This window comes from Neoarius graeffei, chromosome 14 (assembly GCF_027579695.1).
Source record: "Neoarius graeffei isolate fNeoGra1 chromosome 14, fNeoGra1.pri, whole genome shotgun sequence".
Classification (NCBI taxonomy): domain Eukaryota; kingdom Metazoa; phylum Chordata; class Actinopteri; order Siluriformes; family Ariidae; genus Neoarius; species Neoarius graeffei.
The window spans coordinates 5683085-5709099 of NC_083582.1; the positions used below are offsets into that span (position 1 = coordinate 5683085).

The 26015-nt window shown below is 40.6% G+C and overlaps 1 protein-coding gene across 11 annotated transcripts in view; it reads left to right on the forward strand.

Moving 5' to 3' along the window:
* ablim2 (actin binding LIM protein family, member 2) overlaps positions 1–26015 on the forward strand; it is a 206316-nt gene that overhangs the window by 174396 nt on the left and 5905 nt on the right. For 9 of the 11 annotated variants that reach the window (XR_009656406.1, XR_009656403.1, XR_009656407.1 and 6 more), the window contains 6 exons: positions 1531–1632; positions 14159–14202; positions 18250–18355; positions 20267–20325; positions 21147–21198; positions 22574–22654. Coding sequence is in view for 1 of the 11 variants with exons in the window: in XM_060939188.1 (XP_060795171.1) it covers positions 1531–1632; positions 14159–14202; positions 18250–18355; positions 20267–20325; positions 21147–21198; positions 22463–22470; positions 22574–22654 (452 nt within the window). In the remaining 10 variants the exon portion in view is untranslated. Of the gene's footprint in view, positions 1–1530; positions 1633–14158; positions 14203–18249; positions 18356–20266; positions 20326–21146; positions 21199–22462; positions 22471–22573; positions 22655–26015 lie in introns of all 11 variants that reach the window. The other 2 variants (XM_060939188.1, XR_009656411.1) reach the window with 2 other exon arrangements.

Genomic DNA, 26015 nt, shown 5'->3' on the forward strand with positions numbered 1-26015 from the left:
ATCGTCTTGCAGACTGCAATTGAATCAGAAGATTTGAAAGGCAGAGAGAGAGATAGAGCTTTGTTATTCCACTAGGAAGAAAAACAGAGCAATAAACTGAGGCTTAGAAACTCGGCTACTGACAAAATATGTGAATGAAAAGTCATTCTTTATTAGGAAGCTAATTGGAGTCTGTAAACATGACTCTTGATATGAACTCAGAAAAAGAATTATTATTCTATCTAAATTCACTGGATATGAGAAATCGCACGCTCTGATTGGCTACTCTACGACTAGGCTATCAGCTCATATACCGTGAGTAGAGAAAAACAAAATGGCGGCGCGTGTTGATGAACCAACCGAGGACGAAATAAAAACTCTACTCAAAAACAAACCTCCCAAAATCATCAAGTATTTAAAAGAAACAAATAAGTAAAAGAATATAGTTTTTTGTTTTTTTTCCCCCCAATATCTCCTGTTCCACACTCCAACCCAGTCGGTGGCAGTAATGCACCTTTAAGGTCGTTTGCCAACCACCAAAAAGACCCTAAAGAAGAAGAAGAAAAAAAAAAGCAGCAAAATATGGAATAAAAGTATTTAGTAGTAAGAACGTATCTTTTTTTTCAAGAATTATTATTATTATTTTTTAAAGATATTTTTTGGGCTTTTTTCACCTTTATTGGATAGGACAGTGTAGAGACAGGAAATGAGTGGGAGAGAGAGACGGGGAGGGATCGGGAAATGACCTCGGGTCGGAATCGAACCCGGGCCCCCGGATTTATGGTATGGCGCCTTATCCACCCGAGCCACGACACCCCCATTATTATTATTATTATCATCATCGCTTTTTTAACAAATTGTTCCTGTCATTTTGCCGGTTTGTTTACATTCTAAGCAGAAATTATTTTGCTGGACGTTTTGTATAAAGTTTTTATTTATCGAATTTGCAAAAAAATAAAAATAAAGATGCTCTGTTTCTCAAAATCCACTGAATGTGGACAGAATAAAACAGTTATTCCACTCAATCTTGGTGCTACGCGCCTCGTCGACTATCAGCTCGTGTACGACTCGATTTTGTGGAATAACTGTTAAATATACGTATTTAAGAGTCGTTGACGTGTTCTTGGTCTACTACAGAGGGTTCGTGAGATTGTCATGGAAACCTCAATGTTGATCAAGTTGAGTTACATTTTAATTCTAAATATTTTTCCAGTGAAAATTTTAAATGAATTAAAACGATTAATAATTTAATAATAATGCTTCATTGTAGGCTCATAAGTTAAAAGTGATAGAAGTCGACTGAATTGCTCAGGCGTCAGTTCTTTACATGTAAGAGTTAATATCAGGCGGCGACATTGGGACGTGGGAAGTCGTGACGTGACTAAACGTGAGTAAACTTAGCGTTAGCTGGTTGGGTCATGGAGGTGTGACTGTGTTAATGATTTAAGAAGCAACACAGAGTAACTCTGCTCTCTCCCATCCCCTCCCCAATCCCCTCTCTGTGTTTATCTGCCCTGCCCGACCCCTTCCCCTTCCTGTTCCCCCCCGGAGGTAGTGAAAGTGGTCGTAGTACCCCGAGCTTCTCCACCTACTCCGATGGCAAGTCTCCGTCCTCCACCTACGTGGCTGCACCTAAGCATTTCCACATCCCAGGTAGGCCTGCTTCGCTCCTGCGCTCTGACCCCGCACAGCCTCATGACTGCGTTACAGTTCACCCAAACATCTGAGCTACAATATTTATTATTCTGTATATTTTGAAAACAGCAAATAGTAACAGGTTTTGTATTTGCTATTAGCTGTAACTATTAGCACCCTGTGCAAGTGACATTACTTTCATTGTTCTCATTCATTTAAGCGGATATATTTCTGATTGGATTCATTTCGTATAAGGTATCGTTCTCCACTCACCGGCCACTTTATTAGGAACACCCTGCTGTTGTCTGCAGTTCTCTAATCGGCCGATCCTTTGACAGCATCAAATCACGCAGATACGAATCAGGAGCTTCAGTTCACAATGTTCAAACATCAGAATGGGAAAAATTAATCTCATCTCTAGCCGCTTTATCCTTCTACAGGGTCGCAGGCGAGCTGGAGCCTATCCCAGCTGACTACGGGCGAAAGGCGGGGTACACCCTGGACAAGTCGCCAGGTCATCACAGGGCTGACACATATACCCTGTCCACACTAGGGATTTTGTTCCGATACGAAACTACTTTCATACCGCAACACCTGTCCACACTAGCAACTATACCGGTACTGTAGTGGTATAACTGTATCGGTACGAAACCCACAAATGTATGGGTTTCGTACCGGTACAGTATCGGTACTATAGCACTTCGCTGTAGTGTGGACAGATGAAGCAGTTCTGTATCGATACAAATATAATGCGCATGCGCAAAGTCACACACCTCAATCGATGTCTTCGCTGAATAAAATAGTGAAGAACGGAGATTCGTTTGTTTCTTTCTCAACTGCCTCGCGCGTTTTATACGATTCGACTGAATAAATGACCACCAGAAATACAGACTGTACACTGACAACAAAAAGCACACACACGTTGTTTCATCCGCCATATTCTCGGAAGGAAGTTACTCGGTAACCACGGAAACATTTCGCGCACGCGCATTTCAACTACCGTGAAAGAAAACCGCAAACATTTCTCGCTAGTGTGGACAGATGCACTAAACTGTACCGGTATACTTTGTATTAATACAGTTATACCACTTTCGTACCGGTATAAGTGTGAACACAGCAATAGACACAGACAACCATTCACACTCACATTCACACCTACGGTCAATTTAGAGTCACCAGTTAACCTAACCTGCATGTCTTTGGACTGTGGGGGAAACCAGAGCACCCGGAGGAAACCCACGCGGACACGGGGAGAACATGCAAACTCCACACAGAAAGGCCCTCGCCGGCCACGGGGCTCGAACCCAGGACCTTCTTGCTGTGAGGCGACAGCGCTAACCACTACACCACCGTGCCGCCCCTTTATTTTATATAATTTAACAATTTTTAGGGTTTTGTTTTCGAGTAGAATTTTTATTTTGCCCTCGGTTGATTCAGTAACACGCTCCATTTTGTTTTTCTCTACTCACAGTATTTGAGCTGATATCCTAGTCGTACAGTAGCCAATCAGAGCGTGCGATTGCTGATATCCAGTGAATGTGGATAGAATAATAAATATTTGTGACTGTACAGTCTAAAGGGTGATCATCACCGGGCGATGATGTAATTATAATAATTGAGACAGACTTATTTGTTGAACTGCTGAATGACAGCCAGGTGCATGTTAGCGATGTAAGCTTTGAAGTTAACATTATGTACAAAAAATGCAAATTGTTTGAAAGTTTCATAAAGATTTTTTTTTACCCTGTGAATATAATTATCAGATTGTCTCTCGGGGCGGCAGGGTGGTGTAGTGGTTAGCGCTGTCGCCTCACAGCAAGAAGGTCCGGGTTCGAGCCCCGTGGCCGGCGAGGGCCTTTCTGTGTGGAGTTTGCATGTTCTCCCCGTGTCCGCGTGGGTTTCCTCCGGGTGCTCCGGTTTCCCCCACAGTCCAAAGACATGCAGGTTAGGTTAACTGGTGACTCTAAATTGAGCGTAGGTGTGAATGTGAGTGTGAATGGTTGTCTGTGTCTATGTGTCAGCCCTGTGATGACCTGGCGACTTGTCCAGGGTGAACCCCGCCTTTCGCCCGTAGTCAGCTGGGATAGGCTCCAGCTTGCCTGCGACCCTGTAGAACAGGATAAAGCGGCTAGAGATAATGAGATGAGATGAGATGAGATTGTCTCTCGAGTTCAACAAAGAAATTAAAAACGAGCTCATTTGTAAACCTGATAAATCAACTTGCTGTGAGCTACAAAGGTGTGACGAGTTAAATAGTGGTATAATTTTTCATTTACAGAATAAATATTTCTACTTTTTTAAAGATAGTGTTTAAAAGACAAGTCTTGCACCCTTGCCTTTTTTTTTTTTGACTGTTTTTATTTTTTTGCTTCATAATTTCCACGAGGTTATGATTCATCTCGCAGCTGTTTGGTTTGGTTTGATACTTGAAACTCTTTTGATGCATTTTCTGAAAAGTCCATGGAGAAAATAAATCAGAAATGCTGTATACTGGACGAAAGAGATGCTCTATATGTGAAGCTGCGTTCAATTTTTGGATTAATGAGCCACTTATCCTAATAAGTGCCTCAGGAAGTCCAAAATATGAAAATATGCTGCCTATGTAGGGAACTACAGTGGATAGTGTGTGTACAAAAAAAAACTACACACCCCTATTGCAAAACAAAAATCGCACATTTAGTAATATAAGAAAAATGAAACCAAGATCAATCCTCTCTGAACTTTTTCTACCTTTCATGTGCTATAGCAACCGACATAATTCAACTGAAAAACATTTTAGGGAGGGGAAAAAAAAACCCTGGTTGCATAAGTATGTGCACTCTTATAAAAGGTGGGTCATGGGGCTGTACTCAGAACGAACCAATCACTTTCCAACTCATGTTCAGAGGTATTTATCATCCACGGGTTATCAGGGACGTGATTCTGATTAACACTAAATGAAGATTTAAAAAAAAAAAAAAAATTGTCCAATTTTCTTCTTGGTTTCATGTGACTGTTGGAGCCATGGTCCAGGAAGAGCTTACAAAGTGTGTACAGGATCTCATTGTGGAAAAGTATCAATCAGGAGAGGGGGAAAAATTAATTTCCAAAACATTAGATGTACAGTTGAACACCATGAATGCAGCACAGTGACATTACCAAGAATAGGACACCGTTCCAAAATTGATATACATGTCAACCCCTTTGGGCGTCCACCTGTAGTATCAGAGGAAGAAATCCATAAAATCAACATAAAATCCTTATAGCCTTCGAATCGCACCGAACTTAATAAATAAATAAGTAAATATAACTTGCCTGAGAACTTCGTCCAGCATGTCGAAAATCGCCTCGCCCGTGCCGATATTGCACACGGGCATGTCTGTGATTCTTGACTTCGCCTCTCTGTTTATGTCAAAGATCCGCACCAAAACGGCCAGTCACTTGTCCGTCTTTTTGTCATTGGATTGATTCGTCGATCATCAAGGAAAATGGCGGCGTCCGGCAGTGCTGGATGATCGGTAGTGTAGCTTCGGAGGCCAAGCTCTTTTTGATTATTTGCATTGTTTTGGTGCGCCTACAGCTGATAGATTTCGCAATCGTACTGTCCGTGCAAATTCGCGGCAACAGTTCTGTCAGGTGGTCCGCAACGGCTAGCGGCAAATTGTGCTGAGCAATAAAATTACAGATCGTAACTTCTGCTCTTATTACACTTGTTGGTTGATCATCGGTCTTAGGCTTTGCAAACATCGTCATTTGCGGCTGATTCTGTTTCTGGTGCAAGTTTCGCTGATGTCACGTCGTAAACTCCAGACGCCGCAACTTTTATATCTCGCACACAAACTGTGCAGTGCGCGTACTCCTCATTTTTCGCCTGAACAACGACACCATTAAATGTCTCCTTCCATTCAGGAAGATACCGCCCGCCGTATCTCATTTTCTTTCTCGGTGTTCCCATTCTTTCACTCAGCAGACGCTATTCAAAATCTCTCGGGTGTAAACAGTGTCGCTCTGCATAATGAGAAAATCGTTCGAACAATGACCGTTTGGCGCGTTTAAATGCAGATCGTGCACATGACCGGAACGAGCGAAGTCTCGCAGTCGCGATACTGCACGAGGCTTGAGGAATAAACATCCGGTTTCACATAGTCTGGGTTATCTGCCCCTGCATACACGCTGTTCTTTGTCTATAAATCGAGCTTTTGTATGTTTTTGTGATGATCAGCTGACAATGTTCAAGTAAGATACACAAAATAAATTTAGGTCAGAAAATACTGAAAATCCGTAAGACTGTTTGTATGCCCTTGAAATGAGCTAAAATCCGTATAATTTCCGGACAATCCGTATAGGTTGACGTATGATATAAGGTCAAGAAAATCCTGGCTGCCAAAAGACCGACAGCAACATTAAAGTAGCTGCGGGATGTCTGGGAAATACCGGGCTCTCCCTCCATGTGACATGTGAAGTGAAAGGGGGGAAGCCAGGGGAGGCCAAGGCCTAATGGTTAGAGAAGCAGCTTTGGGACCAAAAGGTCACTGGTTTGATTCCCTGGACCAGCAGGACTGGTTGAAGTGCTCAAGGCACCTAACCCCCAAATCTGGATAAGAGCATCTGTAATGTAATGTCTGGGCTAGGGTGACGAGAATGAAGCCCTTTCTCCCAAAAAAAAAAAATCCAAGCCCACCTACACCATGATTGAGGTAGAACTTTTTGGAAAAAATTCTAAAATGTTTTGGGCACAAAAACCTGACCGTGTATCACCCAAATAACAAAATACCCATAGTGAAGCATGGTGGTGGCAGCTTCATGCTATGGAGCTGCTTTTGCTCTTTAGCTGAGACTGAGGCTCTGGTCAAGATAGAATCATGGATAGCACCAGATACCAATCTATTTTGGCACAAAACCTGCTGGCCTCTGTTAGACAGCTGAAGATTAAGAAAATTTTCACTTTCCAGCACGATAACGACACAAAACACAAATCCCAGTCAACGAAGAAGATGATCGACGTTTTGGAATAGCACGGTCCGAGCCTGGAACCTAAATCCTATTCAAAATCAATGGAATTTTGTTGGTTACTGTATCACATTAAAGATGAAAAAAAAAATAATCCAACGTGATTCATCTTAGGTTTAGATTGGAACACAGCTTCTCTATCCAGAGCATTTTTGCAGACATCTCATGAGAAGAACTGCGCTCGTAAGCTGGGTTTGAAGTCCAAGTCGTAATATATTTCCATTTATGGCTGTATTTACGTCTCTAAGGCAGCGCGAAGGCGTATTATTCATAAGCACGTAACTGTCACTGTCACTGAGGAATCAGTCAAATGAACCATCGGGTTCATTTATGTGTTTTTGTTCTATTGTATTTTAATGGTGTCTTTTGTTTCCAGCACTGGCACATGCTGAAACAGCTCTTATGAAAAAAAAAGGCTGCATGTATTGTGTTAAAAATGAATCATTTTTCCTGAAAAGCTCTCCAGTTAATTTAGAGCAGTTGTTTGGAAGCAGCCAAGCTTAAAGTAAAGTGAGGTTACGATGAAATGGACCAGAGAGACCAACATGCTGGGTCAATTATTAAAGAATTAAACGATAGTGCCATTTCAGTTGCTCCATTTAGCCTCATATTGTTCTGGGTTTCAGGGATTTTATACTTCATTGGTTCGGAGCTGGATGTTTTGGGTATATGTATTCATGATAATTTTAATCAAATCACTGTCAAACTCAGCAGACTGGATTTGATCATTATTACAGTCAGAGTTCTCTGAAAGAAATAATTCATGCAAAAATTCATGACGCACTTTTCCAGACGTTACGTAGCTCGCTAAACTGGTAGCTTTAGGCTCCTCTTAATATTAGCAACTTATAACTAGAGGAGCACTCGGTAGAGTCCATACCGCCGCCAAGCCACATACTGTGTTAACATCAAAATCAAATCACGTGATCCTAGGATAATACTAAAGCTGTCCACCAAATTTCATCCAAATCTCTTCACGACTTTTTGAGTTACGTTGGGAACAGGCAAAAAAATCCCGGATCCACATACATACATACATACATACATACATACATATCCGGATCTTGGCTCTACATACATATACAGATTTACACCAAAATCAAATCAGTTCCTTGCCCCATGAGCCACCTTTCCTTCAAATTTTATCCAAATCTGTTCACTACTTTTTGAGTTATGTTGAGAAAAAGCAAAGAAAGAAACAGAGTTGGCGAAGGTAATAAAACCTCTAAAGCTCAAACTCTGTGCATTATCGACTGTCTATGTGTCATATCACAGCGCTGTTGAATTCTGGATTCGGATTTGTCGGTCAGTGTTGATTATGAGTTTCAGCGCAATTAGTCTTCAAATGCATGCTACGTAATTCCATCATTTATTTTCAAAGCTCTGGAATAGAAATAAACTCTAGATTCTCACCCAAGTTCAGATATTATAACATATCAGATCATATTAATACAGCACTGTGCTCAGTCTACATAAGTCAAACTAGTACAACCCCAATTCCAAAAAAGTTGGAACACTCTGTAAAACATAACTAAAAAGAGAATGTGATAATTCTGCAAATCATATAAACCCTATGTTTCACTGAAAATAGTACAAAGACAACATATCAAATGTTGAAACTGAGAAATTTTTATTGTTTTTTGAAAAATATATGCTCATTTTGAATTTGATGTCAGCAACGTTTCTCAGAAAAGTTGGGACAGGGGTGTTTACCACTGTGTTGCATCACCTCTACTTTTAACAACACTCTGTAAATGTTTGAGACCAGTTGCTGTAGTTTTGAAAGAGAAATGTTGTCCCATTCTTGCCTGATATACAATTTCATTTGCTCAACAGTTTGGGGTCTCCTTTGTCGTATTTTGCGTTTCATAATGCGCCAAATATTTTAAATGGGAAACAGGTCTGGACTGCAGCAGGCCAGTTTAGCACCCGGACTCTTTTAGTACAGAGCCATGCAGTTTTAATATCTGCAGAAATGGGTTTGGCGTTGTCTTGCTGAAAGAAGGAAGGCCTTCCCTGAAAAAGATTTTGTCTGGATGGCAGCATGTTGCTCTGAAACTAATGAAATTATACAAGCTGTACATAATATGTTTATAAATGTAACTTTAATTGACCACATATTAACTTTCCTTCATTGTCTGATGTCATTCTTTTATAAATAAAAAATGCTTTGTGTTGAGAAATTGCTGTGGTGTTTGTACGATGAATAAAACACTTCAGGACATGCTGTTGTTGGAAAATAATCAACTTTAACAGTACATCTGCGTCATCACACCATCTCTACACTGGTTATTTTCCTCTAACAGCACTACGCTGAGTGTTTTTATTCCTTTATTGATGATGTGCATGAAGAGAAAGATGTAATTATTGTAATTTTTTTAATTATAAAATGTTGAGTTGTTGTTGTTTTTTTTTTGTCTGAACTATTCCTTTAATCATTTCTCTCGACAAGCTGGTCTGTAAATTATGATTTGAAAGACCGAACTAAGACGACGCAAGGAAACTCGTGATTGTTGCATGCTATTCATGATCATTTACACATTACAAGGAGTCTGAAGTTTCAGCTCTAATCCAGAGACAGATGTTCTTCAGCTCGGCGCTGCCTTTCTGCTGTCCTGACTTCAATCCATCCTTCAATAACTCCTAACTCATGCTTCTTTTTTTCATGGTTCTTCCTCTCTCTCTCTCTTCTCTCTCTCTCACCTCTGCGTCTGTCATGCTCTCTCTGTCTTCCATTCCAGATAATAAAGCCAAAGATAATATCTATAGAAAGCCCCCTATCTACAAACAGCATGGTACAGTCCAATCTGCGTGGTATAACCATTATTCTGTGCGTGCATGCTCTGTCGCATGATGCCAGTGCTATCATGCTATCTTGTTGCCATGGTACCCGATAACCTTTGACCTCTTGTTTTGGGTTTCCATTCCAGACTGTGATGTACGTTTTGTGGAAACTGACACAAAAATGTTTGCCTTAAAGTAACCCTGGATAAAGTCTGAATAAACCTCAGTGCTAATAAGCGCTGTCAGGTTCTGGATTCTGATTGGTTAGAAGGTGTTGATTAATTTTCTAGAACAGCAGCTCTGACAGTAGTGTGGCTGCAAATCACAGGTTCTGATACGTTATTGTTTCTATACTAACGGCTCATTGATGGGGGCTTGTACGGTGGACAAACCGTTTATTTAACCTTTATGGAAGGAGTCTCCAGTGTCAAGTTTATACTCGGTAACACGACACGCTACGATTTATTTTCTGTTTTCAAAAGACAGAAGGATGGGCTGGTGAAGGAAAGAGCGTTTATAGCCGCTATAATGTAAAAGAGAGCGAGAACTACAGTGGTGCTTGAAAGTTTGTGAACCCTTTAGAATTTTCTGTATTTCTGCATAAATATGACCTAAGACATCATCAGATTTTCACACAAGTACTAGAAGTTGATAAAGAGAACCCAGTTAAACAAATGAGACAAAAATATTATACTTGGTCATTTATTTATTGAGGAAAATGATCCAATATTACATATCTGTGAGTGGCAAAAGTATGTGAACCTTTGCTTTCAGTATCTGGTGTGACCCCCTTGTGCAGCAATAACTGCAAATAAACGTTTGCGGTAACTGTTGATCAGTCCTGCACACCGGCTTGGAGGAATTTTAGCCCGTTCCTCCGTACAGAACAGCTTCAACTCTGGGATGTTGGTGGGTTTCCTCACATGAACTGTTCACTTCAGGTCCTTCCGCAACATTTTGATTGGATTAAGGTCAGGACTTTGACTTGGCCATTCCAAAACACTAACTTTGTTCTTCTTTAACCATTCTTTGGTAGAACGACTTGTTTGCTTAGGGTCATTGTCTTGCTGCATGACCCACCTTCTTTTGAGATTCAGTTCATAGACAGATGTCCTGACATTTTCCTTTAGAATTCACTGGTATAATTCAGAATTCATTGTTCCATCAATGATGGCAAGCCGTCCTGGCCCAGATGCAGCAAAACTAGCCCCAAACCATGATACTACCACCACCATGTTTCACAGATGGGATAAGGTTCTTATGCTGGAATGCAGTGTTTTCCTTTCTCCAAACATAACGCTTCTCATTTAAACCAAAAAGTTCTATTTTGGTCTCATCCATCCACAAAACATTTTTCCAATAGCCTTCTGGCTTGTCCACGTGATCTTTAGCAAACTGCAGACGAGCAGCAGTGTTTTTTTTGGAGAGTAGTGGCTTTCTCCTTGCAACCCTGCCATGCACACCATTGTTGTTCAGTGTTCTCCTGATGGTGGACTCATGAACATTAACATTAGCCAATGTGAGAGAGGCCTTCAGTTGCTTAGAAGTTACCCTGGGGTCCTTTGTGACCTCGCCGGCTATTACACGCCTTGCTCTTGGAGTGATCTTTGTTGGTCGACCACTCCTGGGGAGGGCAACAATGGTCTTGAATTTCCTCCATTTGTACACAATCTGTCTGACTGTGGATTGGTGGAGTCCAAATTCTTTAGAGATGGTTTTGTAACCTTTTCCAGCCTGATGAGCATCAATAACACTTTTTTTGAGGTCCTCAGAAATCTCCTTTGTTCGTGCCATGATACACTTCCACAAACATGTGTTGTGAAGATCAGATTTTGATAGATCCCTGTTCTTTAAATAAAACAGGGTGCCCACTCACACCTGATTGTCATCCCATTGATTGAAAACACCTGACTCTAATTTCACCTTCAAATTAACTGCTAATCCTAGAGGTTCACATACTTTTGCCACTCACAGATATGTAATATTGGATCATTTTCCTCAATAAATAAATGACCAAGTATAATATTTTTGTCTCATTTGTTTAACTGGGTTCTCTTTATCTACTTTTAGGACTTGTGTGAAAATCTGATGACGTTTTAGGTCATATTTATTCAGAAATATAGAAAATTCTAAAGGGTTCACAAACTTTCAAGCACCACTGTAACTTGTTTTGTAACAACAACATTAAAGGGGAAGAAAGGGCAATATATAGAGTAAATATAACAATAAAACACACATTGACGAACCTTATTCAAGACTTACAAAAGTTTTTTGTTCTAAGGTTGGAAAGTTATAGTGTTTTGAAAGTAGCTCGAGCAAACTATTTCCGCAGTTTGAACAGCCCGCCATGATATTAATTTTATCCAATCAGAATGTACGTTCATTTTCTCTGCGTAACACTCATGACGTATGTATGTGCCCAGTTGTGTTGGCTCATTGAGGTTGGGACTAGCACGTGTGAATCGGAAAGTAGGATGAATTGTAAGCGATCGGCTACACAGTGCCACAGTGTGTTGCTTTCGGGTGTAATAACAGGACCGATGGAAAGCATAACGATCCTCCAGACGTGTCTTTTCACTCGTTTCCACTGAAAAACACCAAGCGAGTTCGAGCTTTCTTCTCTTCTTTCGTCATCACCGGAGTCGAGAGTACCTCTCCTAGGTTCAAACTGGTACCCTTCTAAGCCATAGCCTGCTTGCAGTGTGTCTTGCGGGATCTCTTCGTACGATTCGACAGAGCTGTCGCTTTCAGTTGATGCGCCCGACGCCATAATTACACGCTTCTCTCCTAGTGCAGTGGGTAGGGCTGACGTCACGGTCTTTTAAAAATGGCGACTCTTGTGCGGTTTAGCGTACCGACTATTATATTTACAATTACCAAGATATTTCGTTGTTTTCTAGTACATAAATTTGATAGAATACTTAAGAATACATTACTTTGTCACATCAGCAACCGTATATATTGCCCTTTCTTCCCCTTTAACTCTTAATAGATAAAATTACGATGTGTTCTGTAATAAATAAAAGATTCGCCAAGTAATCACTGACTGTGTAAACGTTTCAGGACACTTCCTGGTCAAGTTTTATTCCTTTTTTTTTTTAACTATAAAAAAATAATCTCAACCACCTCTAGAACTCTGCGTTCATTACAAATTCCAACATTTCGAAATATATACCGTAAAGTTTATATTTCTCCCCCTTTCCCAATAACGAGCCTGAGAGAGAGCACGTGGATTCCTCACCAGGATTTCGTTATCTCATGGGCAGAATCTCGAGTTACATCATTATCATCTCAGTGAATTCTTGAATAACAGCTAAACCTGTCTCAGTCTAACATTACCATAACAACCAAAGCTATTTTCTTCATCACTGGCATTGAGCTAGCTTACCTCTCATGTTTTATTATCATCTTTCTTTAGTTAATTTGCATATGAGCCGTGATTGGTGCAAAGTCGTCAAGCATGATTTATGACGTCGTAACTGTTTGGATGAGCATCACTCCGTGAGTTTTTTAGGAAGTTTAAGTGGAATTACAGTATACGAGTTATATAATTTACATATTACATTTTTAAATTCGGGGTACTTTAACTGCAGTTTAATTCTCTTTCATCAGCTCTGATATGGAAACACCATGTATACACCCGCAGTACTGTGCAAAAGTCTGAGGCACATGTAAAGAAATGCTGTAGACTAAAAACAACGTAAAAAAATAATTTAAAAAATACTATAAACAGTAATCAGTGAGCCATAATAAATGAAACAAAGTCAGTATTTGGTGTGAGCCGACCCTTTGCTTTAAAAAACCCCATCCGTCTGAGGTCCAGTTTTATACGGGAAGGAAATGAGCTGTAGGTTTTCCTGAGCGTCTTACAGAACCAGCCGCAGTTCTTCTGCACACTTTGACTGTCCCACTCGCGTCTTCATTTTGCACCAAACATTTTCCAGTAGCCTTTATTATGTTTACTTTTTTAATTTGAAAAGTGCTCTCTTATGGAATATGCTGCTCAGACATATTACAAAAAAAAATTTTTTCCTGTAATATTTAATTTTGTGCTGGAAAACAAAAAAAAAAACCAAACGTTTGGACTCTAAAGTGTTTTTGTAATGTTTTGACTCGATAATGTAGAAGTCATAAAACAAAGTTTGGATGAAAAAAACAATAGAGGGGCTAAGACTTTTGCACAGTACTGTGTATATATATCTATCTATGCTTTTTTTCATTTTCATGGCTTCATCCTTCCATTCATCGACAGCATCTCAGTTTCTTGTGATCGTGTGCCTTTGTTCACGGACTCTGTGTGTGTGTGTGTGTGTGTGTGTGTGTGTGTGTGTGTGTGTGTGTGTGTGCGTGTGCGAGAGACTCATCGTAGTGGCCTTGGCTCGTCAGTGGAAGACATCTGTGTAATTCATAGTGACTGTTGTAATCACTGTGGTGTGTTGGTTCTATTATGAGTCATCTGATTGCCTTTTCTAGTCATTTCTACACTTTTTATTTATTTATGTTTGATTTCTCCTAAAATATGTTTTTGGTTTACTCTGTTTCTTCTCTAAAGTCAGCGTTTTCCTTTGTGACTTTGGAAGATCAGTGCTGTAGGTGATATTCTTTAGGTGCCATTTAAATTTTGGATTTTATTTTCTTGTAATTGTGAAGCACGTTGCATGCGACTTTTCATGTTTGCCCTCAAGGGTGACTGTGTTTATACTGTTTTTATTTTTGCAAAAGCTGATTGGTGCATTGTACTGTAATTTTATTATTATTATTTTTTAAACAGCCTCCAGAACCTCCTGGCAGGATGGAGATGATGTGGACAGAAAGGTATTTGCTCTGTGACACAGACTTACATTTTACACTCGTACACTGAGACCACATTAAAAATCCGGTATTTTCTTTATTTAAAATCGGAAATAAACAAGTTTTTAGAATTTGTAAACACTTCAAACAAATATTTTATTCGTACACAGTCTTGAATATTTAATATTCCACATTCTGCACTATTTCTAGATCCCTGTTTAAACTGAAGCAAATGTCTGATATCGACCAACAGCGTTAACCGTTTTGTACAATAGCTCGGATTTTCCTCATGTCTGATCTCTTCTGTTGAAGCGTGTGATCAGACGACACTCAGACGGATTTTCATTCTCAGGCTTTTGGACCCCACTGTATATTTAAAAGGGATGTAACCTGAATTTTATTCAGGTTAAACAGATAATGCGCCCTAAACGGCATATATGACCACAGAAATGAAGAATAGGTGGAGTATTTGGGGATTTTTGTGTTTGTTTGTTTGTTTGTATTTTTTAAGAAAGCTTGATAGGGACTGGAAATCACAGAAAAAAAAACAAAGGAAATAAAAGTTGCATGAACACGATTCAGCTCTAGTCTGACGTTAACATAAAACCATATTTCTACAATATTTTTGTATAAAGAAAACAAACAGTCTTTCATATTTTGAGCTGTTGCTCCATTGGGCATGGATAGGGTGTGGATCAGGCATGGATATGGCATGGATTGGGCATGTGTAGGGCATGTATAGGGTATGGGTAGGGCGTGGATAAGGCGTGGATTTGGCATGTGTAGAGCGTGGATTGGGTGTGTGTAGGGCGTGGATCAGGCATGGATTGGGCGTGTGTAGGGCGTGGATCAGGCATGGATAGGGCATATATAGGGCTAGCCTGGGCCCGCCCATCCTAAGCGTGACGCAACATGAGGGCCTGTTGCGAGCTTAGTCTGGCCAGGCAAGCTATCTACAGCTCTTCCAAGCTCCCGAAAAATCGGGAACCAATCAACTTTGAGCATCTCCAATGGCCCTGGGTAGAGGCGTGTTCAAGGCAGTGACGTAGTAGAACTGCGACCGGAAGCCATAGATTGTTTACAGAATCTATTCCGGAAGCGCTTCATTCACTAGAAACATTACGAACATGGAGCAAGTTCTCATTGAAAACGGAGCAAAGAGCAGCCCTGGAGGTATTTATTGAAAGGAAGGACGTTTTCGCCTTGCTCCCGACCGGCTTCGGTAAGAGTTTAATCTACCAGTTAGCCCCGTCGCGTCACATACGTCAGAGGAAAGAGTGATGTGATTGGTTTAAGCTTCGTCACAGCCTTTTCTGGCTTTGACCAATAGCAAACTGAGGCATTTCAGGGAGGCGGGTCAACCACGGGCTCTGGGAAACGGTTGGGCTTAATATCTTGGCCAGACCAAATGCTTGTAGAGCTTTGCAGTCACGTTAGCCAGGCTAATATAGGGCATGGGTAAGTCATGGATTGGGCATGGATAGGGCATATATAGGGCGTGGATCAGGCATGGATTGGACGTGTGTAGGGCGTGGATCAGGCATGGATAGGGCATATATAGGGCGTGGATAGGGTGTGGATTTGGCATGTATAGGGCATGTGTAAGGCATGGATAGGACATGGGTAGGGCATATATAGGGCATGGGTAGGGCATGGATTTGGCATGTGTAGAGTGTGGATTGGGCATGGGTAGGGCATAGATAGGGCGTGGATTTGGCATGTGTAGGGCATGGGTAAGGCATAGGTAGGGCATATATAGGGCGTGGATCAGATATGGATTGGGCAAGTAAGGGCGTGGATTGGGCATGTATAGGGCGTGGATCGGCTGTGGATTGGGCATGTGTAGAGCATGGATAGGGTGTGGATTGGGTTTGTATAGGGCGTGGGTATGTGAGGCAGGAGTTGCTCAGTGAGTCTCGATCATCATATATGCGAAAACAAGTGTGGTTTCACAGACTCCTACTGAAGGGCAGGGCTGGGGGAAGTGGGCCAACCATCTCTGGTTAGAGGGCGTTACCATTGTCATTTATAGATATAAAGTTCCTGATGTAGAGAAGTACTAACCAGTGGTCGACTCTACATCAGCATCGACCCTGCGAGGTTCAGGATGACTGTAAACAGTAGATTTAAACATTTTCAACCCATAAAATGCTGATTTTTATAAAAATGGTTATTTTGTCAGTATTAACATCAGCAGTGATGCTAATCACAGTACAGTCATATCATTTAGTTTACAGCTCAAAAACACATTCAGTCCCTCTTTAAAGGAACGGAGTTTGTATGGCAGCAGTACAGAGTCCAACTCTGTGGATTCTCAGAGCATGTCGAGAGAACTGCTCTCATCTTTCTGGAATGTAAAAAAACCTCAAACACTAAAGTAAATCTGGGGAAATATTATTACACAGCGGTCATTGTCGTTGTTACAACAGGTTTCTGACTTGGGAAAGACATCATTGTTTTGAAATCGTTGTTTGCTTGCTTACTCAGGCACATTAAAGATGGAAGATAGAACGCTTTCCACAGAGTTTGAACACTAAATAGATCCAGTTACAGGTACAAGTACACTTACAGGTACAGATATGGATACAGATACAGGTACAAGTGCAGATATAGGTACAGTTACAGGTACAAGTACATATACGGAAACAGGTACAAGTACAGTTACAAGTACAGATATGGATCCAGTTGCAGGTGCAGATACAGGTACAAGTACAGTTACAGGTACAGATATGGATACAGATACAGGTACAAGTGCAGATATAGGTACAGTTACAGGTACAAGTACATATATGGAAACAGGTACAAGTACAGTTACAAGTACAGATATGGATCCAGTTGCAGGTGCAGATACAGGTACAAGTACAGTTACAGGTACAGATATGGATCCAGTTACAGGTACAAATATAGATACAGGTACAGATATGGATACAGATACAAAGTACAGATATGGATCTAGTTACAGGTACAAGTACAGGTACAGATACGGATACAGGTACAAGTACAGTTACAGGTACAGATATGGATACAGATACAGGTACAAGTGCAGATATAGGTGCAGTTACAGGTACAAGTACATATACGGAAACAGGTACAAGTACAGTTACAAGTACAGATATGGATCCAGTTACAGGTACAAGTACAGTTACAGGTACAGATATGGATACAGATACAGGTACAAGTGCAGATATAGGTACAGTTACAGGTACAAGTACATATATGGAAACAGGTACAAATACAGTTACAAGTACAGATATGGATCCAGTTGCAGGTACAGATACAGGTACAAGTACAGATATGGATCCAGTTACAGGTACAAGTACATATACGGAAACAGGTACAAGTACAGTTACAAGTACAGATATGGATCCAGTTACAGGTACAAGTACAGTTACAGGTACAGATATGGATCCAGTTGCAGGTACAGATACAGGTACAAGTACAGTTACAGGTACAGATATGGATCCAGTTACAGGTACAAGTATAGATACAGGTACAGATATGGATACAGATACAAAGTACAGATTTGGATCCAGTTGCAGGTACAAGTACAGGTACAGATACGGATACAGGTACAAGTACAGTTAGAAGTACATATATGGATCCAGTTGCAGGTACAAGTACAGGTACAGATACGGATACAGGTACAAATACAGTTAGAAGTACATATATGGATCCAGTTGCAGGTACAGATACGGATACAGGTACAAGTACAGTTAGAAGTACATATATGGATCCAATTACAGGTACAAGTATAGATACAGGTACAGATACAACTACAGATACAGGTACAAGTAGACTTACAAGTACAGTTACAGGTACAGATATGGTTACAGGTACATGTTTGGGCTTGTTACCTGTAATGTAACAAACTCAAATACTTTTATTTAGGTTACAAGTGAAAACAATATGTACATAATAATATTTTCCTGGATTTAGTATTTGGGTTTGTCAGAGTACAGGTACAGTTACAGGTGCATGTCATTGTGTTACACCCCTAGTATCTCTTGGTCTGAAATTTTCTAAACTCTAATATGTTCACTGATCCTCTGCTGATCTTTGCGTTGTCTGTAGACCAGAATGAGTTGGACTCTTCTAAAGAGTCAGAGTGATGGACAGTCACCGGACATCGACCCCAGGACCTCCACACACAGCCTGCCCACGGACATGTCTCAGCCCAGTGAGTAGCTGATCCATCAGCTCTTCCTTTAGAGTCTTGAAGCCAACGCAGGCAGCTTAACCCCGACAAGAAGTGATCAGTCCTTCGGGAGCTACCCCAGTGCGGTGATAACCCCCTCTCAGAGCAGTGAGCGGTATACAGACATGGCCCTGTGGAGGACAGAGGGTCATTTCTGCTGGGTTTTTACTAGATAAGTTTCGGTGGTGTGATTCGTAGAACTCAATAATTAAAACAGGAGAATGAACAGCGCAGACCACACTGACCCAGGACGTAGTTTACATGTGACTTTTATTTTGAACAAACATTAAAAAATCATGATTATACAGGAGTTTATCAGAGAGGTCATAGCACAGGCAGGAAAGCAGGAAGTGACACGGACATCACAGAAATTCAGAATTAATATCAGTAATGCACAATACTGCTGTGGATTAGTGTTCCTGTCTGTAGTGTACTGGTGATGGTTGAACCCTCAGCACCAGGCTAGTGTGAGTTCCACTCAGACAAGCGATAGGACAGGTACAAAAACACAAATCGGATCACGTTATTCTGAAAATCAAAAGTTTGGGAAGAAATTGTGTATAAAATGCAACCCGGAAGTGTTTCACTGTCTGCTTCTGACAACGTTTTAGGGCCACTGTTTAAAAGTTAAAAATATAAGATTTTGAGAATAACACTGTAATGTTCCAAAAAAAAAATGATAATGTCACAAAAAAAAAAATGCAACCTCAAAATTTCGGAGATTAAAGTAGAAAATGTATGAGAAAAACTCAGGAATTCTGTGAGATTATAAAGTCATAAATTGCAAAATTAAGAAGTTACAAATTTACAAGAAAAAAACTTCTCATGCGTCCTGGCTGCAGTGCATTCTGGGAAATGTAGTTAAAAATCTGAGTGTTGTACTCTGTTATATTACACGAACGAGAAGGAAAGACTACATTTTCCATAACTCTCGGCCCAGCCGTGGCATCTGTGGTGTGATGATGATGATGATCCAACCTGCACTGTGAAGCGATCTGGGCCCTTGACAAAATAAATAAATGAATGAATGAATAAATAAATAAATATTTTTTCCACATTTTATGTGACATTTTAATCTCAGAATTTTTTAGTTTTGTTCTGATAATTTGTGACTTTTTAATCTTGGATTTTTTTTAAATTTTGATTTATTTAGTTTTTTCTTGTAATTTGTGACTTTTTAAACTTGGAATTTTTGTGAAAGTTTTTCATGTAATTTTTGATATTTTAAATTTGATTTTTAAAAATTTGTCTTGTTTTTTTGTGACTTTTTAAACTTGCAATTTTTTTCATGTAATTTTTGATGTTTTAAATAGGATTTTTGTTTGTTTTTTCTTGCAATTTGTGACTTATTAAACTTAGAATTTTTCAGGGTTTTTTCTCTTAATTTGTGACTTTTTAAACTTGGAATTTTTAATTTTTTTCTTGTAATTTATGACTTTATAATTTCTGATAACATCTGTGGGTTTTGTCATAAATTTCCATCTTTAAGCACAGAAATTATGAATTCAGAGTTGTTTTTTTTTCTTGGAATATTACCCCCTCCATCCAAACCCAAAAAGCCTATAAAATATCAAATTTTTATAGTCTTCTTTACTATAAAATATTTTTCTTTACTATAAAAATTTAGTCTTTTATGTTCAAGGCTATAAATGCAAACCGTAAGCTTTAAAAATGTGTGTGTGGGGGGGGGACAGAGCAGACGCAGGTTTTTTCACTCTGGTCAGTATATTATAGGCAGAAAATCTTCATTTTGGTCAAATCCCTTTTTTTGTCCTTCTTTGTCTGTTTGGTGGAATTTGGCCGCAGTGATGTGCGATGGGTTTTCCCAGACTCAGTGACACTGATTTTACTTCTCATACATATCTGGTCTAAAAAATCTCCTATCTGTTACAGATTTCCCCTACAATAAGTCTGCTTCACTCCCAGGCTACGGACATAACGGCATCTACAAGGTAAAGTCCGCGTCTCAAACCCTACTCCTGCTGTGTGAGGTGACATATCCAGCTTCTACATCTGTCTCTCCACATGTGTGTGCTTTGTGTGGAACAGCTGTGGTCACGTCCCCTTTTGCATCAGAGATGATGACTCTTGTTTGGTTTATCGCACATATGGAAGGCAGTAGAGTCGCTGTAACTCAGTTGGACTGAGGATGGAATTCATCGATGCTACATCCTTTAGAGAGGACGCAGAGGATACGGCTGCGTTCTCAATAAAGTGGAAATAAGATAGCAGTCAGCTCAGGAAGCACAGACGCAGAGTAAATCTTTATTAAACCACGTGATGTTCCTGTTACAGCTCAGCCCCAAGTGGTTTATTCCTTACTGAACTCTCAGAGACAGGAAGTGGGTGTGTGGTGGACACTAGGTGGCAGCATCGTGCACACAGTTTACAGTGTTATCCTCTAAAACACACATCCTTTCTTTTTCAATTTTCAAGCTGTATTCGAAGTGCAGGATTGAGATTGAGATAGCATGTAGTATTTGGAAAGTATTGGCACCCAGTGTCCTGTCTCACACTTTTATTTACAGTAGTAGCTGAGCAGAGACGAGTTTGCGGTGTGCTGCGTGACTGAAAGTGAGCGATGGAGCTGATATAACAGCGCATCAGCCAGACATTAAAGCCTGTGTTTATATTAATCTGTGACCTTTAACTTTAGGAAGTTGAAGAGGAACTTCTGGGAAATGGTTTTGTTGATACACACTGAATTTTTGACGCAGGAGGAAATGGAGCTTTCAGTTACGCATTTAATTTTTTTTTTGTCTGCACTTTCTAGGCAGCCGATCTCGGAGAGGACGATCACGACTCCACCTGGGGAGCAATGAGAGGTGTGTGTGTGTGTGTATATATATATATATATATATATATATATATATATATATATATATATATATATATATGTGTGTGTGTGTGTGTGTATACATTGAAATTGTGCTATAACGAACTCTTTTACTACAAACTTTTGCAGATAATGAACTAAGTTTGTGTCCCCCACCTTTTATGACCATGAGTCAGACTCTTCAAAAAAAAAAATCACTGTCACATCCATGCATGTTGGAGCTCGGAGTGTGCAGCATCATTACGACTAATTACAGTACCATGCACCTGTTCTGGATTAGAGTGCAATCACAGCGTACTTATAAACCCTCTCTAAGCACCCAGACTTGGTGAAGTATACACGCTGTACCGAGTGTCTCACATTACCAAGCCTTGTATCTGTGTGGCGCCTTTCTGGTTTTGACTTTGTTTTATGTATTTAGACTCCACCTTTCGTCTTTGCCTCCGTCATTCTGTTTGTCCCTTGTGCGACCGTTGCCCGTTTCATGACCCTGCATTTCTTTGTCTTACGTTTTTGACCTGTTTGCCTGCCTGTTTGTAAATAAACAATCTTCCTGTAACTACATTTCATGTTAACGCCATGAAACAAAGGCTTAACGAGCCTCGCGTAGGTGTAAGTGATCAACAATTATCAAGAACGCTGATCAAACGATCGATAAAAGGATGGAATGACTGCTGATACCGCTAAACTTAACACCTAGTTAAAGCGCACTGGTGGTGTTTTTATACCCTCAGCCCCGCCCAGCCCTGTGGCATGGCATAAATGACATCACTGGTGATTTGCAACACATGAATCAACTGAATGATGTAGATTTAGAAAACGGAGCGAGTCAGTGTGTGGACATTGACAACGAACGATACACCGGTAACCTCCGTCATTTCCATGACAGATGGAGAAATCAATCATCGCCTCCGTTCGTGATCCTTTAACTCAATCAGTGAACTGCGATAGTGACTCGGAAGGAGAAATTTGTGATCAGGAGAATGTGCTGAAAATTTCGCCGAATATAACGAGTGTTTGGTGTGACAACTGGGTCCATTTCAATGTTACGAACTTTTCAGGATAACAAACTATTTGGACGTAGCCCAAGGAGTTCGTTATGGCAGAGTTGCGGTGTACAATACTATAGATTACTATTTTGCTCTTTAGAATTGTCTCAGAGTGAAAACGTATGAAATGTGACATTTTTTTAAAAAAAATCTGTCTCTGTGTTTGTTCCAACTTCATTCTGTCTCCTTGCTTCCTTTCCTCAGAGTACAAGGTGAGTTTGATTTCCATGGTAGCATTAGATTGGTTTTAAAGCAGTGTTGATATTAGTGTTATTAAACACTACTGTGTGTGTGTGTGTGTGTGTGTGTTTATAGGTGTACCCGTATGACATGCTGGCTGTAACACACCGAGTCAGAGTGAAGCTGCCGCGTGATGTGGACCGCACCAGGCTAGAGGTACTGGTACTGTTAAACCATCTCACAGTACACTCACAGTGCAGAGACGCAAAACACAGGCGTCCGTCTCCGGCAGTTGGTCTTTCCGGGGACGTGTCTCTGAAATAATACGGGTGTGTTTTTGACTGTCCAAAACATAAAGAATTTAAGCAGATTAAAACGCACTGTTTTGATACTCAAGCTTTCTGGAAATTTCCCCGAAGCAGTCCAGGTAACAGACCCCTGGTCCTGTGGTCCACTTCAACCCCTGGTGCAGTCAGCATCAGATGATCAGATGTTGAAGCTATTCTCTGTCAGTGCTAGACACCGAGTCACACGATTGCTTCAATTTCTTGCATTACTTCCTGTTTCCTATTTCATTATAGTCAAGAAATTTGGTATTATCAACAACGACCTGATCAATATATGGAGCAAAGAAAGCATTGTTGTGGTCAACAAAATTGTGTTCCACCATCTAGCGGCACCGCCATTACTGCAGTGGCAAGTAACGACATATCGTGTGACGATAAATCAAGATACAAAGTTATGACGAGTCACATCAATGAAATATAAAATGAATCGTGATTATTATCAGGCTGTGTAATCTCTTAGTTTTTCCTGGCTATAATTGCGTTGCATTGTAATCACATACAGTGGGGCAAAAAAGTATTTAGTCAGTCACCAATTGTGCAAGTTCTCCCACTTAAAAAGATGAGAGAGGCCTGTAATTTTCATCATAGGTACACTTCAACTATGAGAGACAGAATGAGAAAAAAAAATCCAGAAAATCACATTGTCTGATTTTTAAATAATTTATTTGCAAATTATGGTGGAAAATAAGTATTTGGTCAATAACAAAAGTTCATCTCAATACTTTGTTATATACCCTTTGTTGGCAATGACAGAGGTCAAACGTTTTCTGTAAGTCTTCACAAGGTTTTCACACACTGTTGCTGGTATTTTGGCCCATTCCTCCATGCAGATCTCCTCTAGAGCAGTGATGTTTTGGGGCTGTCGCTGGGCAACATGGACTTTCAACTCCCTCCAAAGATTTTCTATGGGGTTGAGATCTGGAGACTGGCTAGGCCACTCCAGGACCTTGAAATGCTTCTTACGAAGCCACTCCTTCGTTGCCCGGGCGGTGTGTTTGGGATCATTGTCATGCTGAAAGACCCAGCCACATTTCATCTTCAATGCCCTTGCTGATGGAAGGAGGTTTTCACTCAAAATCTCACGATACATGGCCCCATTCATTCTTTCCTTTACACGGATCAGTCGTCCTGGTCCCTTTGCAGAAAAACAGCCCCAAAGCATGATGTTTCCACCCCCATGCTTCACAGTAGGTATGGTGTTCTTTGGATGCAACTCAGCATTCTTTCTCCTCCAGACACGACAAGTTGAGTTTTTACCAAAAAGTTCTATTTTGGTTACATCTGACCATATGACATTCTCCCAATCCTCTTCTGGATCATCCAAATGCTCTCTAGCAAACTTCAGACGGGCCTGGACATGTACTGGCTTAAGCAGGGGGACACATCTGGCACTGCAGGATTTGAGTCCCCGGCGGCGTAGTGTGTTACTGATGGTAGCCTTTGTTACTTTGGTCCCAGCTCTCTGCAGGTCATTCACTAGGTCCCCCCGTGTGGTTCTGGGATTTTTGCTCACCGTTCTTGTGATCATTTTGACCCCACGGGGTGAGATCTTGCGTGGAGCCCCAGATCGAGGGAGATTATCAGTGGTCTTGTATGTCTTCCATTTTCTAATAATTGCTCCCACAGTTGATTTCTTCACACCAAGCTGCTTACCTATTGCAGATTCAGTCTTCCCAGCCTGGTGCAGGCCTATAATTTTGTTTCTGGTGTCCTTTGACAGCTCTTTGGTCTTGGCCATAGTGGAGTTTGGAGTGTGACTGTTTGAGGTTGTGGACAGGTGTCTTTTATACTGATAACGAGTTCAAACAGGTGCCATTAATACAGGTAACGAGTGGAGGACAGAGGAGCCTCTTAAAGAAGTTGTTACAGGTCTGTGAGAGCCGGAAATCTTGCTTGTTTGTAGGTGACCAAATACTTATTTTACCGAGGAATTTACCAATTAATTCATTAAAAATCCTACAATGTGATTTCCTGGATTCTTTCCCCCCATTCTGTCTCTCATAGTTGAAGTGTACCTATGATGAAAATTACAGACCTCTCTCATCTTTTTAAGTGGGAGAACTTGAACAATTGGTGGCTGACTAAATACTTTTTTGCCCCACTGTACAATAGCGGGAATGCATGTGACTTCACCCTAGGTGGAAGTAACACAGCTCTCTTTTTATAGGTATTCAACATCTTAGTCACAGACTTCACTCTTATATGAAGTAAAGGCTTGTTTATTTCATGTTCAGTTTTTTATGAGCTCATCCGACTGTAGGCCAAGCCAGATGAGCTTATGAGATCACGTCATCCGTCATCGTTGTCCGTCCACAATTTACAAAAATCGCTACTCCTCCTACAGGATTGATTGAATTTCAATCAAACTCCCATACAATGTTCCCCAGGTGGGTGTGCATAAAAGTTGTCAAGACGGTGGTGCCACATGTCATATTTATGATTTTATGGGCGTCTGAAATTTTGGGTGACTCGTCACATTAAACACTACTCTTCGCAAACTGCTGGGATGTTTTCACTGAAACTCACCCAGAAGACTCTAAAGATATATTCCAACAAGAATTGTTCACCAGGTGGCGCCACCTGCCTTGGATGCGGCTACACAGGGGTCATATGCAATTTCACAAAAATCTCTACTCCTCCCACAGGATTGATTGGATTTCAAACTCACACACACCACCAGTGGGTGGTATGAGCTCCAGCCTCACTGATGCTATTTTTCCAAAGTTGAAGTTTGCCACTTCTGTTGTTGGAGCAGCTGAGAACTGCACAGGTTCTTCCTGAGTTCCTCGACGTCATTGTCAAAAGAATGAAACATTACATCAAAAGTAAAAATAGAAAGTTGTACACTTTTGAGGACGGCTTGCATTCACATTCGCGCATGTTGTAGGAGACGCCACTGCAGTAAAAGTGACTTCTGGTACTTCTCCGGATTTGTGTCTATGAGAACATCATGGGGAAAAAAAGTGCAGGTCTCATGCTGGCCTACATGGCTAAAAATCTTCTTCTTCAAGAGCAGATCATCATTTGCGGTATTCCTGGATGATGACATGCTGTGCATCCCAAAAAAAAATCTCTTGTTCTTTACAGCTAATGTATTGGTGCCAGAGCAAAAGGATAAACCTAGTGTCTAACACTGTGCACACAAAAGTGACACCGGGCAATCAGTCCACAGTCCAGAAGTAATTCTTCTACATGAACGCAAATTTGGATTATAAGCCCCACCCAAAACG